The sequence below is a fragment of the Eulemur rufifrons genome, chromosome 4 (genome assembly GCF_041146395.1).
Source record: "Eulemur rufifrons isolate Redbay chromosome 4, OSU_ERuf_1, whole genome shotgun sequence".
Taxonomy (NCBI): Eukaryota; Metazoa; Chordata; class Mammalia; order Primates; family Lemuridae; genus Eulemur; species Eulemur rufifrons.
In genome coordinates, this window is record NC_090986.1 from 39,780,344 (window position 1) to 39,798,679 (window position 18,336).

At 37.3% G+C, this 18,336-nt stretch overlaps 1 protein-coding gene across 4 annotated transcripts in view; it reads right to left on the reverse strand.

The window, feature by feature from the left end:
* Positions 1-18,336, reverse strand: part of SCEL (sciellin) — a 162,631-nt gene that overhangs the window by 63,991 nt on the left and 80,304 nt on the right. For 3 of the 4 annotated variants that reach the window (XM_069467135.1, XM_069467133.1, XM_069467134.1), the window contains exons 4-9: positions 17,829-17,888; positions 13,761-13,829; positions 9,231-9,299; positions 8,456-8,494; positions 7,334-7,414; positions 5,409-5,474 (exon numbers count right to left, since the gene is read on the reverse strand). In XM_069467135.1, coding sequence (XP_069323236.1) covers positions 5,409-5,474; positions 7,334-7,414; positions 8,456-8,494; positions 9,231-9,299; positions 13,761-13,829; positions 17,829-17,888 — 384 coding nt within the window. The remainder of the gene's footprint in view (positions 1-5,408; positions 5,475-7,333; positions 7,415-8,455; positions 8,495-9,230; positions 9,300-13,760; positions 13,830-17,828; positions 17,889-18,336) is intronic. The other variant, XM_069467136.1, reaches the window with a different exon arrangement.

Below are 18,336 nucleotides of genomic sequence, written 5' to 3' on the forward strand. Positions count from 1 at the left end.
AGTCCATTTTACATAGGTTGGTCTGGGCTTCTGCAATGTATTGCTACCACTCCTGCTATCCCACATCTTTATTAGGATCTTATGGAGGTGATATTTGGACAAATCAAAGAAACTACTGCTGGATTAGTGAGGAGCTGAGAGAACAGGACAGAGTAAGTCAGAGGCAAAACCCTGAAGAAACAACATCAGATCAAAACATGGCCACAAGAACTTAAGTGCCCCAGATCGGGGAACAGACAGCATTCCAGGTAAAACGAACCTTATATGCTAAGGATCTGTAGAAGGTGGGAGTATAACACATTTAAAATGGATTCAGTAACTGAAACAGGGAGCAAAGGGAAGTTATGAGGGATGGAGGTCAGGTAAGGGCCAATAGTGCCAAGGATTTGGATCTTTATTCTAGCAGAAATAAAAAATCACTATAATTGTTATGTAGGAGGGTGATGTGTTCCAATTATCCTTTCATAAATATCACTGTGGCAACTGTGAGGAGAAGACATGGGGGAGTGGGTGGTAGGTATCAGGATGAATGAAGGCAGAATATGTAGGCAGCTACTATCATGGTGGTCCAGGAGAGACATGATGAAGATGAGAGAAATGGAGAGAGGTTTATGGATTCAAGAAGCATTTAGGAGACAAATTGACAGGATTTACTAATGGATTGGATATTGGTGGCTAAGGAGAGGAAGATTTGAAAAATAGCTTCAAGTTTTCAGAGAGTCAAATGGCTGGAGGATAGTATTCTTAACTGAGATAGGGGACCAGGTTAGGATGGAGAATTATGGATTTCATTCTGAACATGTTAAATGCTTTTGAGACACTTAAGTGAAGGTGGCAGGAAGGCAATTGGCTAAGCAAAGGAAACTCAGAGAAAGGTCTGAAGTGCATACTAATGAAGGAGTGGAGAACATACAAATGGCCACTGAAGTCCTGGGTACGGATGCCACTGCTGAAGGGCAGAGCACAGAACAGGATAGAAGAGAAGAGCAACTTTGAGCCTTTGGGAAAATCAACACTTAATGGCTTGGCAGAAGATGATCAGGTAGCAGAGGAGACTAAGGAAGAATGGCTAGAGAAATAAAAGAAAATCCAGAACAATATGTTGGGAGGGTCTTGTTCTCAAAAGACAATAAGAGAGATTTCATAAAGGCATGATTAGTCAGTGGTTCCTTTTAAAGCGCTAAGTAGTCATAGGGACTGATATCACCAAAGTCATCGGTGACCTTGGAGAGCTGTTTCCGTGAACCAATGGTGATAGGAACTAGCAAATGGAGATGAAAAGCATCATCCACTCCTCTGAGAATGTTGGCTACGATAGAAAGATAGAAAGGGTGTCAGCTGAGTGGGTTTTTAAGATTACGCTATCAGATTTTTAGGAGGCTATTTTTTAAGATTAAAAAGATTTGAACGTGGAAAAGAGGGAAACCAGTGCAGCAGGACTTTGATCAGAGAGGTAGGAGGAAAGACAGATGAATGTAGTGAGGAATGATAGTTATAAAGCTAAAATTTTGATTCAGTCTTGATTAAAATGAAAAGAAAATATACATTTTGATGGAGTTTGGTAATGAGAATTCAGAGGATAATGTTGGCATTCCTTGATAATTCAAAACACTATACTGGTTATTTCCATTGTCAGCAACAGAAGAAAAGAGAGAATATTTATATCCCAATGACAAGAATCACAATGACCAAAAAGCAACCTTAGAAATCAACTAGGAGGGACAAAGGTTTTATTTAAGTTGAAAACTTTTTAGGTTGAAAACTCTGCATGCCATGTCTTGCTGTCATGATTTACAGCTTCTCTCTTCAACATTTACAAAAATAGGGCAAGAGGCTCTCAAAGATATTCAACTCTCAACTCCAAAATTGTGTTTGATCACCCAGGTCTGAACCCTTTCCTTCCAAGACTAATGTATATCATACATAAAACGATATTTGTTTTTGGAAATTGTATTTTTTTCTGTAGCTACAAAATATGATTATTTTAGAAAACTCTATTTTCTCACTTAAGTTCTAGTTGGCCTCACCAGGCTTGTGTTAATTATGTATATAATTACATGTAGATATAGAAATAGATAAAGACTTACATAGTCATAGGCATAGACATACACATACATATAGACAAGGTATGATATCATGAGCTCTTCTGTTAATAAAAAAAGTTGAGACCCTTTGGGTGCCGTTTACATTGTGCCTGTAATAGATTTTAATCCAAACACAATACTAACACAAGTTTTCAATCCAAACACAACTAAATTTGAATACTTTCATAGTACGTAAGTCAAGAAAGGAACAAATAAGGGATGGGATAACCATGGTGTTAAAGGCTACAGAGAGGTCAAGGGAAGAAAGTTTAAGAAGGACTTGTTCCTAGATAATTGGGAAGTCTGGTGGTGGTCTCAAGTGTGCTGCATGAAGACGGGTATGTGGGAGAAAAATGGAACTTCAAGGAAAGATTGGGTGGTAAAACAAACAAACAAACAAAGGCTCACAAAATGAAGAACAGAAAAGAGAGTGAGGGTGTGAGTATTAAGGGGAAATTCTTTTGGAGAAGATGGGAAGGGAAAGCTATGAATACTCATGTATTAGTGAAGGATAAAGGGAAATAAGTTTAGAATTGAGCTATTAAATAGTGTTATAAATCATAGTCCCCCATTTATCTGTTTTTGACCTATTTTCATTTTCTTTGGGCTCCTCTGGGGACAAAGATCTCTTTTTGAAGCCTTTACTCTCTTTCATCATTTAATAATTGCTTCTATTTTTCGGCATTTACTAAAAAGGACTATTTCTCAGCCCTGGGAATGTACTGGCATTAAAGGTGAGAAACAGAAGCTGTACTTTGAGCTCTTCCAAAGAAAATCACTTTAGAAATCAAAGGCATTGCTATATTGTTATTATTCTATCCTTTCCCTGAAGGCTTGGCATGACATCATTTCTGATCCTCAAAGAGAAGTCTTTCAGTTTAGCCATTATATTAATAATCTGTGACTCTAAAAAAGGAATGGATATCTAAATTGATCAACCTAGCCTAATAATCTCTTTTCCTTAGTTCCAGTGCTATGGATCTGAACCAGAAATCAGAAATAGGAGCATTGTAACTCATCTCATCTCCCATGTAAATCACAACCAGTAACGCATAAATTGTAAGGGCATATAGCCAAGCACCATCAGTGCTGCGCAAACAGAGATCCAAAAGCTCAGTGGGCACTGAAAGCCTGGGATGCTAATTCATGAATGAATAATCTTTTCATATTTTTATACTGTTATATAACCAGTTCCTTATTATAGTAATAATTTACCTTAATATTGGGATAATGATGTGCGGACAAAAATAAGTTATTTTGGAAGTCATAAATATTTTTAAGGAAAGTACCAGTTATTCTCTATCAAGACAAAATTGGATGGATCTTAACAATACTCAGGAAAAAAATTATAACTAGGAGAACTCCTAGTTAACATTTTCTCCACTTAGGTAGCTCCACAAAATGTATCATCCGTAGGGAAATGTCTAATAACAGCCTGAGGGGAAAGAATGCTTTAACACATTGACTGCCACACTAAAAAAAAAAAAAAAACCAAAAAACTTTTTCCTTAAGGCCATGGTGTTTTATTATGAAAATAGAAGAAAAACTTTGAAAACAGAACAATCCTTTCTAATTTAATGAAAAATTTGTTATTTTATATTGTTTTCTGTGCCTGAGTTATATGCAACTTGAAAAATAGTTCTCAGGGCTCTGAAGGTGAAGAGATGTGTGAGTTCCATAAGCTTCATGATGTCCTGGGCTCAAAACTAGTGTGAGTTAAATACAACTCACATGGCAGTTAATGTGTTAAACTAGAAATATAATTCATACTTGGCAGTTCATAAAAAGAAAACATTTTAATATAATGTGGATGTGATTCAAAGTTGTGATTGCTCAACATGTTCAATAATTTGATTTAGTTATATATATTAATATAGAGAGACAGAAGTAATGACAGGTATGGAAAAAAGCAACTTGAGCTCTTTGTGTCTATTCAGCAACTGAAGTTTATTTACATCCTTATAGATCCAGCCTAAAGTCTAATAAAGGACATTTATTTTCAAATATTTCCATTACATAGAAATGAAAGAGACATTAGAAGTCTACATGGTAGATGAAAATTTTAGAAAATAAACCAACCTAATATTAAACAAGCACATAGTTAAATAACATTCTCTTTCCCAATTGTTGGAATTGGAAGAAGAGATCCCATTGAAACATGAAAATATTTGGTGAAGACATTCTAGAGATTGAGACATAAAAACATTTTTGGATACCTGAAAGCCAAACCATATGAGAAACCTATTTTGCTTTCTGTGTTAGTGATGACAGGAATTCTACACTTGTAGAACATGCTTCTTTAAAGCCTGGAGTGTAAGCTCCATGTTTCATTCACTAATCCCAAGATCCTAGAGTAATATCTGGCACACAGTAGTGGTTATTAAATATTTATTACATTGAATTGTTGCTGGCATTTCTAGCATGGAAATTGTAGAACAAAGTGTCTTCCACATGATGTATAACTATTGCTCTCAACAGAAAAATAAAAGTAGAAAACTCTCATTTGTCACTGAACATTTATAAGGAACTTGCCACACATGTCTCCATCTGGTCCTGGGTTCAGCACGGCCTGGAAGCATCTGGGCACCGGATGCCTGCATTGGAGCCCCTGCCTGGTCCTTGACTCTGTTCTCTGCCTCTGCCACTGTTAAGGGTCAAATTGCGTCCCCCCAAAATTCATGTGTTGAAATTCTAACCTGCAATTTCTCAGACTGTGACCTTACTTGGAAACAGGGTCATTGCACATGTAATTAGTTAAGTTAGGATGAGGTCATACTGATGTAGGCTGGACCACTAAACCAGTTTGATTGGCGGCTTTATAAAAAAGGGAAATTTGGATTCAGACATGCACATAGGAGGAAGGTCATATGAAGATGAAGGCAGAGATCAGGATAATGTTTGTACAAACTAGACAACATCAGTGATTGCCAGGAAACCACCAGAAGTTAGGGAGAGCATGGAACAAACTCTCTCTCACCCTAAGAACGAACCAACCCTGCTGCCAACTTGATCTTGGACTTGTAGCACCTAAAACTATGAGGCAATAAATTTCTGTTGCTTTAGCCACCCAGTCTGTGGCACTTCATTACAGCAACCCTAGCAAACTAATACAGCCACCTGCGTACTACTCGTAGCTTCTCAGATTTCCTACCAGAGGCACCTGTAGCCCAGACCTCACTCCCACTGGGCATTGTCTTGTTCAGAGCTCAACTTCACAAAATTGCCTCCAATTTATTCCAAAGCATCCACGATTACATGTTGTCAATGTCTGACACATTCTTTCATTCAACGGCATTGCAATTACATGTGACACCTTTCCCTTACCTTCTGCTGGCACCTGTGCTGGGGGTGGTATTATAACCTGGAGGGGGCGGCGGGAACCAGGACTGTCTGTTAAGAAATGACATCAGTAGTAATAAACATAGTGTTTGAAAGGCTGATCCCACCCACCTGTCTTAAAATAATTTGACAATTAAAAAGACAATGAGATTATACAAGGCCTTAGAAATAAAATGAACACTAGTTCATAAATGAAATAGGAAGTAAATATCCTGTATTCTAGGCTATCTGCTCCTTCAAAACTTCTTTTCTCATTTTCTTTGGCACAAAATAATAGACATTTCTGTAAAAAGAAATCTAAAACAAATCTGGAAAATAATAACAATTGCTAAATCTAGATAGTAGGCTCATGGATGTTAATCATGTTATGTTATTCTCTCTATTTTTCTGCATATTGGAACTATTTCATAACAGAAATAACAATCTTATGCTCTACTCCAAATATGATTTTTTTTAAAAAACCGCGTGATAGAAACTCTGACAAGTAAGAATATTGAAAACATTAATGGCACCACAGCAACACTAACCTCAACTTTAACCTTAATCAGAGGACATCATTTTAATTGGTAGCAATAGCTAAAGACTCTGTCAAAAAAAAAAAAAAAAAAAAAAAACCTAAGATATGAACCCAAAGTGAAGATGTTCAGAGGACAGTGATACAAACTGAAGAAGGAAAGGCTGGGATAAGGAGGACAGGATTGCTGGCTTTAAATTCTTGAAGTAGCTCTATTCTCTGGGGCACCATAGGACTGAACTAAGACCAGCTGGGAGTCAATCAAAAAAATTCCAGCTCAACGTCAGGAGTATGTACCACCCAGGAGAGCGAGTCAAAGGTGTATCATAAAATAGTGAGAATCTCATCACTGGCTTCAATGGTCCTGAATTGTGCCTAATTTCTCAGAGGAAAGATTTTTGCACTGGGTAGGAGATTGAACTAACTGATCTTAAATTTCTCTTTCAACCTCAGGAATCTGTTTTAAACAGACAAAGAGTCAAGGGGATGTGAAATTTGGGTTCAAGGGTAAGATGAATGATATTTTCTGAGACTCTGCAGTTATAACCAGAACCTCGACTACAAGGAAAATAGAATCAGTCATTTCTCTCCAGAAGGATTATAGAATCACCGTGGCAAAGTCAGCCAGTCCATCAACAAACACTGAGCACCTACCCTATACCAGGCATGGACCTAGGTGTTGGCAAAAAAAATAAGAAAATTAGAAAGCACTGATATTTATTAATGCTTGTTTTCCATTTGCACCATGATTCACTAGCACTGTGTTCTCTTCAACACACAAAAATCTCTTCCACCATCATGCTCCCTGCCATGAAGACCATCCAGGCCACCACAGGTCCAGCTGCTCCTCCTTGCCTACTAGATACGTAGAACCTTGCTCCAGCAGAGTGTGGGCAACCACGTGGAGGAGTCAGAGGAAGAGGCAATAATCACATAAACACAGACAGATGTCTTGAGAGATGGCCTTAGACTCTGCACTTGAAAGTAGAGTCAGCCCAATCTACAGAGCAGGCTGGTTTCAGGAGCATGGCAATATGTGGCCATATATCAATCATTATTTCAGGCTAAGGCATTCCCTGTAGCAGGGCTCTATAAACATGTAACTCAAAGTTGCCTGGCATTTAACATCTGAGCTCTATCATCAAAAACATTACCTAGAAACTTAAGGCACCAAGGCAACTGGAGAGAAGACTGTGTATTTGAAAAGGAGATTGTGGGAGGAAAGAACTGAAGTTTGGGAACAACAGAATGTAGGTGCTGGATCCATGGGAAGGAGAGGATGAAGCTTCTGAAAGCTGTCTGGGAGTTTTGGTGGAGGATTTGGTTCAAAAGTCAATAAGGAACAGTCTTTTACAGGATATGAGCAAGAGGCAGACACAAGGAGCTCTCATCGTACCTCTTTTTCTTTACAGGAGTAGTTGCCGAGGTTGAAGCTGTGGCATTAGCAGTGTTCACACTCAACAAACCACCAGGTTGCCTATTTAATGACAAAAACAACAAATCATCACATTCCTCATTTTTTCATTCTACCCCACCTTTGAAAGATCTTATAATCTACTCATATTCCTTCCTGCTCTCTGTCTACCACAAAGTGTTTCCCTTGAGGATGGAAGAACAACAACAAAAAAGGTTCTTCCTTAGTTTACCCATTTATAAATTGTCAGGCTCTCATACAACTAGCTAAAACTGAAAGGAATGGATGAAGGAGTCATTCATAAAATGACATTAATTGTATGCCTGAAATTCACACCAATCAGTTCTGATGTCCCATGGATTCATAATTTTTTAATCCTGTGATTATGTTGTGACTAAAGAATTATATTGCAATTTTTTGCATTAAAACATTAGTCTGTTTAAGAAGAATTTTTAAATCATATCATTTTAAGTCTCTATTTAGCATTTATTAACATATTCAGACCCTCAGAAAATGGAAGTGATCCACATCTGCTTCAAGCACTGACAGGCATGGCCCAGTGTGAGAATTACTTTACATCTAAATACAAATTTAAAAAGTAATGAAGTTTTAAAAAACTCTACCTAATCTGGGCTGCTTATAACCACCAGTAGTACATTCCAGGGGTAATGCATTTCACCTAAATAGATTGTGAGCAGACCTATGATTTCACAACTCAATTTCCCCTGAAAGAGGAGGTGTAGCTGTGAAGGCTGTGTGGGGAGGGAAGTGAAGTGTAGGGGAAGGAAGTGGGAGTGGAGGGAAATAAAGCTTTGTGGGGGAAAAAATAAAGAGTCTAGATTTTCTAAAAAGAGAAGAAAAAAGGATGACCCAAACTTTCGTGTTTGATTAGAGTTAATAGTCAGCAACCTTTTCTGCAAAAGACCAGAGAGTGAATATTTGAACCTTTGCAGACCTTTTGAGCATCTGACCTCTACTACTCAACTCTGCCAGCGCAGTAGGGGTGTGACTGTGTTCCAATAAAACTGTGGCTGTGTTCCAATAAAAGAGAGGTAAACCCTGTATTCTCTTGAACACATACAGAGAAATTAGGAAAGTACGTACGACTTTGTTGCTTCTGGTGATCTAAATGTGGACATGTTCCTGGTAACAGAGAGGAAAAAAAAAAAGGCAAAATTTGAGCAGCAACGAAAAATTAATATTTGCATCTATTTGCAATTGTCTCTAAATTTACAGTCATTACTATTAAACTCTAAATTTAGAGTTATTACTATTAAAAGTTAAGTATTATTTGAGAGAAAGAAAAAGAAAGCATCGATGTTTGAATAAATTTGATAAGATGACTTTATGATTCTATTTCTTGTACTAGATTCCAAAGAAATTTTTTTTTCTTCTGGGAAAACTCAGTATCTCTTAAAAGGCCAGTGTTTTGGTTTGTTGGGTTCAGTAATTTTATTTAGTAATAAGAATTTAAAATTTGCATTTGCATGCATTTCATAATTTTGTCACCAGGATGCCTGAAACAGAAACATAAATGTGGTTAAGAATGATGACCGGAAGCAAGGGTGGGGAACCTGCAGCCAATGTGGATTCAGTCAAAAGGTCACACTTAAGGATCTAGAAGGCCACATGTGGCCTTAAGGCCGCAGTTTCCCCACCCCTAAGAAGCAATGAGCTCTCTTGATTTTTAAGCCAGACAAGATTTTATTCTACCCATGAGCAGGAATAAAGAATTTACTCCAGCATTTTTGTGTTAAAAATATAGAAGATAATAATTTACAGAAGGATATTAAGTAGGATCAAAGAATTGTAAGTAAGTAATTAACACTTAAAAGAATACTATACTTGAGCCTTTCCCAAAGTTAGTAGATACTGGTACCTATTGGTTAGTCGGTTATCCAAGGTATTGGCCTTATACACTTTAGCAGCATCATTTCTGTCTGAGATCCTTTATAAAGAAACAAGACAAAAGTCTGGATAAACATTTAGATTATTAAACTCTTTTTAGGCCTCTTTCATGCTAGAATAACTTCACAACATAACCTTTCTCTAGTAAAGAAACTGTTTTTTTTCAGGTGTTACATTTTAGAAAATTTTACAGTTTAAAAAAAGCTACTTATGATGACAAAATCTATTTATGAGGCTATTTTAATGCAGTTTGAAACTTTAAAGGTATTATGCCTTTTGCCAGGTTGCCTTTCTGACTCACTGGGCATTTAACTCATTAACTACTTTTAATATACTTCATTGTTCAGTAATATATCTAGTAAATGACAGTACTTCCTATGTTGATAAAGCATCAATGGACTACTTAAATATTTTTACAATATTTTGTGGCATAGATGATATTATGTGTTTGCCAAACTCATTTTCTTTTCTTCCTGAGCACACAGGAAGACCACATTTCCCAATCTTCATTGCAATTAAGTTGGGGCCATGTGATTGAGTTCTAGACTAAACAATGCAGGCAGAAATGTTATTTGCCACTTCCAGACCCAACAAAAACCTCCTGCATAGTCTTCCATGCTCTTTCTTTCCCTTCCCTTTGGTGCCCATGGGTTGAAGATGGCAGCATTAAAACATGGAAAGGACGTGTTCCCAAAGTCACTGCACAGACTCCAGCAAATCACATTGGACTCTGATGAGTCAAGCAGTACCTTATATTGAGTCAAATCATCTAGATTTGGGGAAGAGAAAGGGGACTTGTTAAATTAGTTTACTTTGACTAATACATTTAGTTAATAGCGCCTAATGGCCATCAGAGGTTTTAATCCCTCTAATCTCGTAGATCTAGAAAAGGTGTGTCTGTCTGCCCCTTGGGTCAGGAAACACAAATTAGGGAGGTTATCATTCCATGTCAGTGGTGGGGTCTCATGACTTCAGCCCTTGTTCCTTCCTTCCTTGTCTCACACCACATGGGAAGGCTCCTCCTAAGACCTGGGGCTGTCTTTGGGAGCATTCTGCAAGCTTTAGGGAAAGTAGGATACAGCAAAGTTAAGCTCAGGAAAACAAAAGGTCAGTAAGACTCTTCTGTTGATCCCCACACTACAGGTCTACTATAACTTTCCCCAAACTTCTGCTTTCACGATCAACTTTAGGACATGGCTTTAAATAAACTGTTCCTGCTAAGGTGGACACTGACTTTGCCTCTCTCTAAGAAGATCATATGGGAAAAATATGACTTTATTTAAAATAAAATATTACTTATTTTAGTCATAAGCTAAAAATCATTTAAATTTCTAGATGCCATTTTGGTGTCTGTATCTAAACTATTGGGTGATGACTCTAATGCATTAAATTTCTGAATCAACTCCAAACAGCTTCTGTTTATGTAATAACCACAAACTGCTAACTCTTGAATACAAAAGGAAGAATAAATAACTGGTTATAACACTCCAGTGTTATAGGTAACTTAACATGTCTTCCTTTAGTTATAGCTCCATATTCTCCACAGACTGTTCACAATGCAGGCACTAATATGGACATAATCCTAGAATCCATGTGTAAAAAAAACTCATGTCTAAGATGATCAGTGGGCCAAAGACTAGGATCATATCCCCTGCGCTAACTGAAGCCTCGGAAGCTCTGAGATGTTTAGATTTCGAGGGCTCTGCAGTAAATCACTGTGAATACCATAGGTGAAATGTCAAGCAATCAGAAATCTTAAATCTTAAATGTTTTGTGGGAATTCTAGTCAGACTTCATAGCTACCTATGAGATCCTCATATGAGATAAAAATAACCTCAGAAAATTGCTACTCTGGTATACTGAAAACAGCAATATGTCTAAAGTAAATGGCACCTTAATATCAAATATTCTCAAGGTGCGTTCTGATGTCAAAATTAAACAAAGTTAATTAAAATTCCACGATGTAAATTTATATGGACAATACTAAATATAATGAAAATAGCTACCGACTACTCTTTCCTGGTCATTTGATAGATTTTCTCTACTCTTCAGAACACCCCTGCAGAGTAGGTGTAATTATTCTCATTTTATAGATAAAGACATAGAGACTCAGAGAAGTTGGGTGACTTTCTTTTGGCCTCACAACTGGGAAGTAGTCTATCTCCAAGTCTTTTCACTGGGACCCACTGTCATATATCTGATTCTGTATGGTTGCCCCCAAACTCATATATTAGGTTAACATGTCTTCCTTTAGTTATCATTCTTCACCTCTCACAATTTCTTTCATGCTACCAGAGGGATATGTCTATTAACAGTCACGGAAAGAACTCTAAACTACCATTCCAACACATATGTCAATTTCTTATTGCTGGGGGAGATTAATTTTGTATTTATCCTGGAATTTAGGTTTCTGCCAACATGTGATATGAAATAGGTTGTTTTAATAGGAGTGGGTCTTGGAGACAGGAAATACTCAAACACTATAATTAGCAATATGATCAAAAGAACCAGAGGAAAAGTTATACTTTCACAATAGAGCACTAGGGGGCTCCCAAACCTAGGTTTTCCAAATTAGTCATTCAACTACCTTCAGGATTTGGGCCATATCTGCACAGTACGTACTTTATTATCTACTCATGCTTCTTTAGCACACCTGATATTTTACCCATATATTTATATTTTAATAGAGAACTCTTCCAATTTGAACTAATAGTCACTAAAACAAATGCATTATTATTAAAATGCATGCACACACCAAATATATTTGATTATCTTCCTCCTAAAATTATTTCACATCTTGCATTTTGGAGTGGCCCACATTACAGAAGTCCAACTCCTGCTAACAGGACTTCACTTTCTGTACTGATTCCTGTGTTTTCTTCCTCACTTCTATTTCCACATTTACTGCCTTGCAAATGAGCTGACCAGGGCACTTCTCCCAAGCATGCCACTAAATCTCTGTGTAAATAAATGACTTAATCTCTGGCCACATTTTCTAGTGGATAAAGTGAACAGTTTGGGCTATATTGATGCTTCTGGTTTTTGGCTGCATATTATAAATACTTTCTAAGCCTGAAAAAAATGCCTGAGTTCCACCTCAGGCTAATTCAATCAGAATTGAGGGAATGAGGGGCAGTAGGACCACAGTGTGTCAATAAAGTTGAAAAGCTCCTCAGTGGTTCTCATTTGCAGCTAAGGTTGGGAATGACTTAACTGGACTGCCTGTGAGGTCTAGACCATTTCTAACATTCCAAGGGTGTGTTTTGACTGGCCTGACAAAAACTTTCAGACACAGAGCCTACAAAAGCTTGGATCTCCCACCTTTACTGAGGCTTAATTATCTCACTTTAAAATTCATTCCTAGAAATAGGGTTTCCTTCTTCAATTAACTGTGCAATAGGACAGTCTGCAAGGCCAGGGCAAGTGAACAGAGGTATTTTGTCTACCTCTTCTCTGTGCACTTCTGTGGAGATGAGATCTTATACATTAACTTCTACAAACTCATTTTTGATAAGGCTGATAATTAAAGGAAGAGAGAGGCCATCTCTTTAGAATACCAGTGTGGATTAGGGAGACTGACTTTGAAAGCCTATGAATAGGACAGAAGTATATACATTTGCTATATTAATCAACACCAGCATAGTCTGAATACAGAGTCTATTAGATGCTATAAATTTCAGCATATTTGCCCACAACCCAGTAGGTGCCATTTTTGCCTACAATCGCAGCACATCTTTAGCTACAGAGAGTGAACCCAGCTATCACTGACCTGGGGTGTCCACAGTGCTTAGACTCCTATGAAAGATGTTAACTTTGTCCTTTACTTATGCTTACTAAGCACCTCTACCAAATATGAACTAAAAATGTTATTTGTGGCATTGCATGTCAACCTGAATAGAAGTTTCCCAATTTTCTCTGTAGAGGTGAGCGTTTTCCTTGACGTAAGAGGAAACTAATTACAGGCACAACACAATGGACTCATTCTACAAGCCATGTAGTGACTCTAGTGCTGAAAGAGCAGTTTCACTTTGTAAAGAGCTAACGTCTTTATCCTACAGTGTATCAAGACTATTGTATTATTTAAATTTACAATCTCTTCATAAAAAATTTGTACAGAAACTGCTGTTTTTCCCCCATCAGGATGGAAGAACCAAATGTTAGAACAAGGGCTATTAATATTCACAAAAATAACTATATTCTTCATTTTACATTGAACAAACAGATTCCATGCAGTGCCACCCTACCTGTACTCAAATCAGTGTCTCTCAGAATTTTTCATATCAATCTACTATTAGCAGAATTTTAGAAAAACAATGTATCTAGTCAAAATTTTGTGAGTTCTGAAGAAGATAATTCAATCCTTGGAGCCCCCATCCCTGGGAATAAAATATCAAGAGTTCAAAGCATATTTTGGTAAACATTTAAATACCTCATAACTTTATAAGAAGGGGAATTTAATATATGTTATGCATTCCACTCACACAGCTCAAAAGCACCTTACCTGTCCAAAGTGTCATCAGATCTATACCGACTAATTGTAGCTTTTGGCTCTTCTCTCTCATGTATTTTCCTACAGCAAAAATAATTACCAAAAGATCAAATAAATAACAAAAAAAATAGTTTACAAAACCTACCAAACATTTGGCAAATTTTTGCCTATTTAGGTAGGAAATGTACATGTTACCAAGGAAAGACAGATTTGGAGTACCCAAATATTTCAAGTTTTTTTTTTTTTACTTGGATAGAATAAGTTATGGCAAACCCACTTCCCTATGCTAATAAAGGATTTGCCTCTGGCTCTAATTATTTCTAACTAAAATGTGACATATTCAAATTGGGGATAAGCATACGTAAAACAAACAACACAACATGCAAAATGGTTAATAACTAATATGTACTCTTGTCAATGTCATTGATTTCTACATAATAGGAACTCAATCCCTTATAATCAGCTGTGTTTAGTTTGCAGAGTTTTAGCAATGCCATAAGCCAGCACAATGGGCTAAATACGAACATGCTTTATTGAACATTCAGCACCGTGGACAGGGTTGAAAGAAAAGAACTCAAAGACAGAAGAATGGGAGGGACAGAGAAGAAAGAATGAAAAAGGAGGAAATAGGAAAATCTCAAAAAAGAAATGAAAAAGAAGAACGTGGAAGATGAGAGAAAGGATAGATGTGGAAAGAAGAGGAGAAAAGAAGAGTGATCAGGAGAAGTAAGGAGAGGAGAGATCGAAGGCAAATGAGCGAAAAAAGGCAGGGGAGAAGGAGAGGAAAGAAGACAAGAAATTAAGGGAAGGAAAGTACTGATCCAATAGCGAAAAAAAAAGCCTATTTAATGCCTCATATAACCCTGTAATATAAGAAAAGCAAGCTCTTTGGGGAATTATACCATGATTTATTGTGTTTACATTTCAAAGCATTATTGAAAGCCAACAGATCAAAAGTATTGAATTAGGATAATTACTAAGACTAGATACTCAAGATTCAATTTTAAACTTGATCTGGTATATTTTAACTGAGCGTGTATTTGGAGGTCGACAATGTACAAAGTACTATGCCCATGACTATGAGGACATCTAGAATTAAATAACTATAGATGCTACCCACACAGGGCAAGACAGACAAATTAGGTATGTACATCCAAAGGCGGAAAGTGGTCAGTGTCATAAAAGAGGTTCGGAGGTAAAGCACAAGGAAGTTCTAAGCCGAGAAAGCTGATTTCCAAATGTAAAAACCAGAGAAGGCTTTATGGATGAGGTGCAGTTTGAGCTGGGCCTTGGAAGATAAATAGATGTGAACATTTTCAAACTGAGGTAGAGGGAACAGTATCAGTGAAGGCTAGAAAAAAGTAAAGAATGATGCCTAATGATCCCCAAGGTGTTTAGGAAACCTCGGAGTGGTGTGGCTCACCATCGTGTGTAAGGTGCGAATGCAAAGAGGTACTGGAGGGCCCTCTGACCCCTTCCATAAAACAGCCCCTCAACAGATACCATCACTTTATATCTCTTTAGCAGGTTGTATCCTTTCTAAAGCTTATCACAACAAGACATATCACATTGTGTTATTTCTACTACATTATGTTAGTCTCTCCCCTCCCTCACCTTCAGCTAGGAGGCCAGGTCTACGGAAGGAGGGACTTTGTTTTGTCCCCAGTCCGTAGCACAGAATCTGGCTCACGGTAGGCATCCCACAGGCACTCTTTGTCTACTAGCTTTATTTGACATATTTGAGTAATCCATCAAAAGATGTACACAGAAAAATTTCCTACTTTATAGATAATATGAAGCTGTCATCTAAGGTTAGGAGAATATATTATTTTTTTCCTTTTCCTTTATTTTCGGTCTTTGTTCATGCCTGCACTCGGCACACATTGTCCTTTCTGCTGGACGTGCTTCTTTCCCTGCCCCATGCCCACCAGCCAGCCTTGCCTGCTTGAGAAACTTTTCCTCCTCATCCTTTAAGAAGCAGTGTCAACACCAAAGACTACTTCCTTGGTGAGGTCTTCAATTAATTACTCAGGCACAGTTAGTCTCTCTCTCGTCTATTTCCATAGCACACTCACACATCTCTACAACAGCACTTTCCTTGGTAAATTTTAGTATTTTATTTTAGTTTATGGATAGTTTTCCATGAATGCGAGAACTCTCCGGGTCAAAGATTGTGACTTGCACATCTTCGTATTCCCAGCACCTGGCAGAAGGCCAGCACATAGTAGGTGCTCCAATGTGGCTGCTGAATGAACATCAGAGTGAAGACAGCTTCCTCAGGGCAGAAAAATTACAAGCAGCATGATTTGAGCAAGTGCCAGGAGAAAAACAATCTCCCCTACTCTTTGAGGGAGGTATATTTGTGATATCAGTTGTAGGTCTAGGGCTTAGAGATTTTTGTTACCAAAGATAAAAGCCTGATGTGCTACTTTGGCCAAAATGCTGGCCACCAAGAGGAAGGGGCCAAGCAACCAATGTAATTTAAAATACAAAATAGACATGGAAAGCATTAAGATCCTGTTATCCTAAAGCACGCTGTATGAACACTGAGAATATGAAGCTTAGTTTTCACTATCACACTTCAAAACAAGTATCTATGTTCGTTAGTAGTTCCAGAGAAGGGTCAATAAAATGGAGGGAGTAATTTCCATTAGTGGCTGAACTCAGTGAGCCTCCTCTTCATTGGTGAGCTGAGGGCCAACTGAGAATCAGACTGTAATCTTCAATATCATGACAATTAGGAGCGAGCCTAGGTAGAGATTCTGCCAGATCACAGAACAGCAAATCAGCTGCACTAAGGCCAGTGTCAAGAAAATGAAATGGCTACTTTGCATAGAAAACAGGTCAAAATTATGAAAAGGTTTAAAATGATTGAGAGAAATTCACAGATAAATGTTTCCCAAATAGACATATTCAAGGTGTCTACTTAACTTTTTAAAATCTACACCATGAAAGACAACCATACTGCCTTACTAAGAGGCTCTTGGTGAGAAACAGACACAAGCCACTAGACCAGATACAACTTGCATCTGATAAATAATTAGGTCTTTCGATGGGTGTAGTTGTTTGTATGCATTCCAAGTACGGATGTGTTTTAATAAGAATATTATCTATTTACTTGATCAATCTGAGATGATTTACATCCTTGTGATTATAGGTTTTATCTGAATTGTCCTATCAACTTGCATTTGGAAGTGTATTTGCCACTGAGGATCAGTTAGTGTTTTCCCACAAACCCAGGAGTTTCCAAAAAGAAATGTATTCTCCCATAAAGCAAGTGAACTCTGGAGTTGTTATTTCTGTGTTTTAGGATTCTTTTCTGTAAGGTTCGGAGATATGTCATCTGGTTATGTTTCTATAAGAGGAGGACCATCTCTGTGCAGGGGGACAGAGGGGTGATTGCATTCTGCCTCCAATCCATAGTTCTGGGAGAACAGAGCTGAGAAAGCACAACTGGTGCCCTGTGGCGAGCCCTGATCATATCAGATTCTTCTTTACGTGCCCAGAATATGAGGGATATCCTGAGGCTAACTACAAATATTCAGCAGACTTCAACAAGTCTTCTCTCAAAACTACCATCTTTTAGACAAAAAAAAAATAAAATAAAATAAAGAATTTTGATAGAGATTGCATTAAATCTTTAGATTGCTTTGGGTGGTATAGACATTTTAACAATATTAAATCTTCAAATCCATGAACACAGCCTATCCTTCCCTTTATTTTTTCTTCCTTAGTTTCATTATCAATGTTTTTTAGTTCTCAGTGTGCAAGTCTTCCACCCCCTTTGTTAAGTTTATTCCTAATTATTTTATTTGCTTTGATGCTACTGTAAATGAGAATTATTTCTTGATTTCTTTTTTAGATAGTTCATTGTTAGTGTATAGTAATACAATTAATTTTTGTATGTTGATTTTGCATCCTGCAACTTTACTGAATTCACTTATTGTTTCTAACCAGAATTTTTGTGTGGAGTCTTCAGGATGTTTTACATATAAAATCATATCATCTACAAAAAAAAAAAAAAAACAAAACTACCATCTTTGTGCTCCTGCCAATGATGTAACTAGTCTAAACACCCACCTGTCCAAGGCATCATGGGAATTGTGTCTGTTGAGCACCACCCTACCATAATTTTCATCTCTGCAGAGAAAGAATGAAATTATGTCACATAAAAAGTTGCCACAATATTTGCCAAGCACTAAATGAGACAGACAGGGGAGACAGCTTCCAATTTTTTGGAAGGTTAATTTATTTTACTTCAGGCATAAGAACACAACCATGTATCTATTTTAACCAGTCACCACTTGAAAGAGCATGGCAAAAAGAAACAAGTTTGTCAGTACAAATGATCATTTACCCCATGAGATTGCCACATGATTCAACCATGAATGAGTGTTCTGTTTTGTTTCATTTATCAGAGTGTGGGAACACAAGGCCATCTACTTTATATATATTAGAAGAGTCTTTTTCTGCAGGAAGGCAAATACAAGAGCTTTCTACAAATATTGTTTGAATTTAATTAAGCCCATTATGTCTGGATATGTTGGTGGACTTGACGGTTTTCCTTGATAAAATGTAGGGAAACAAG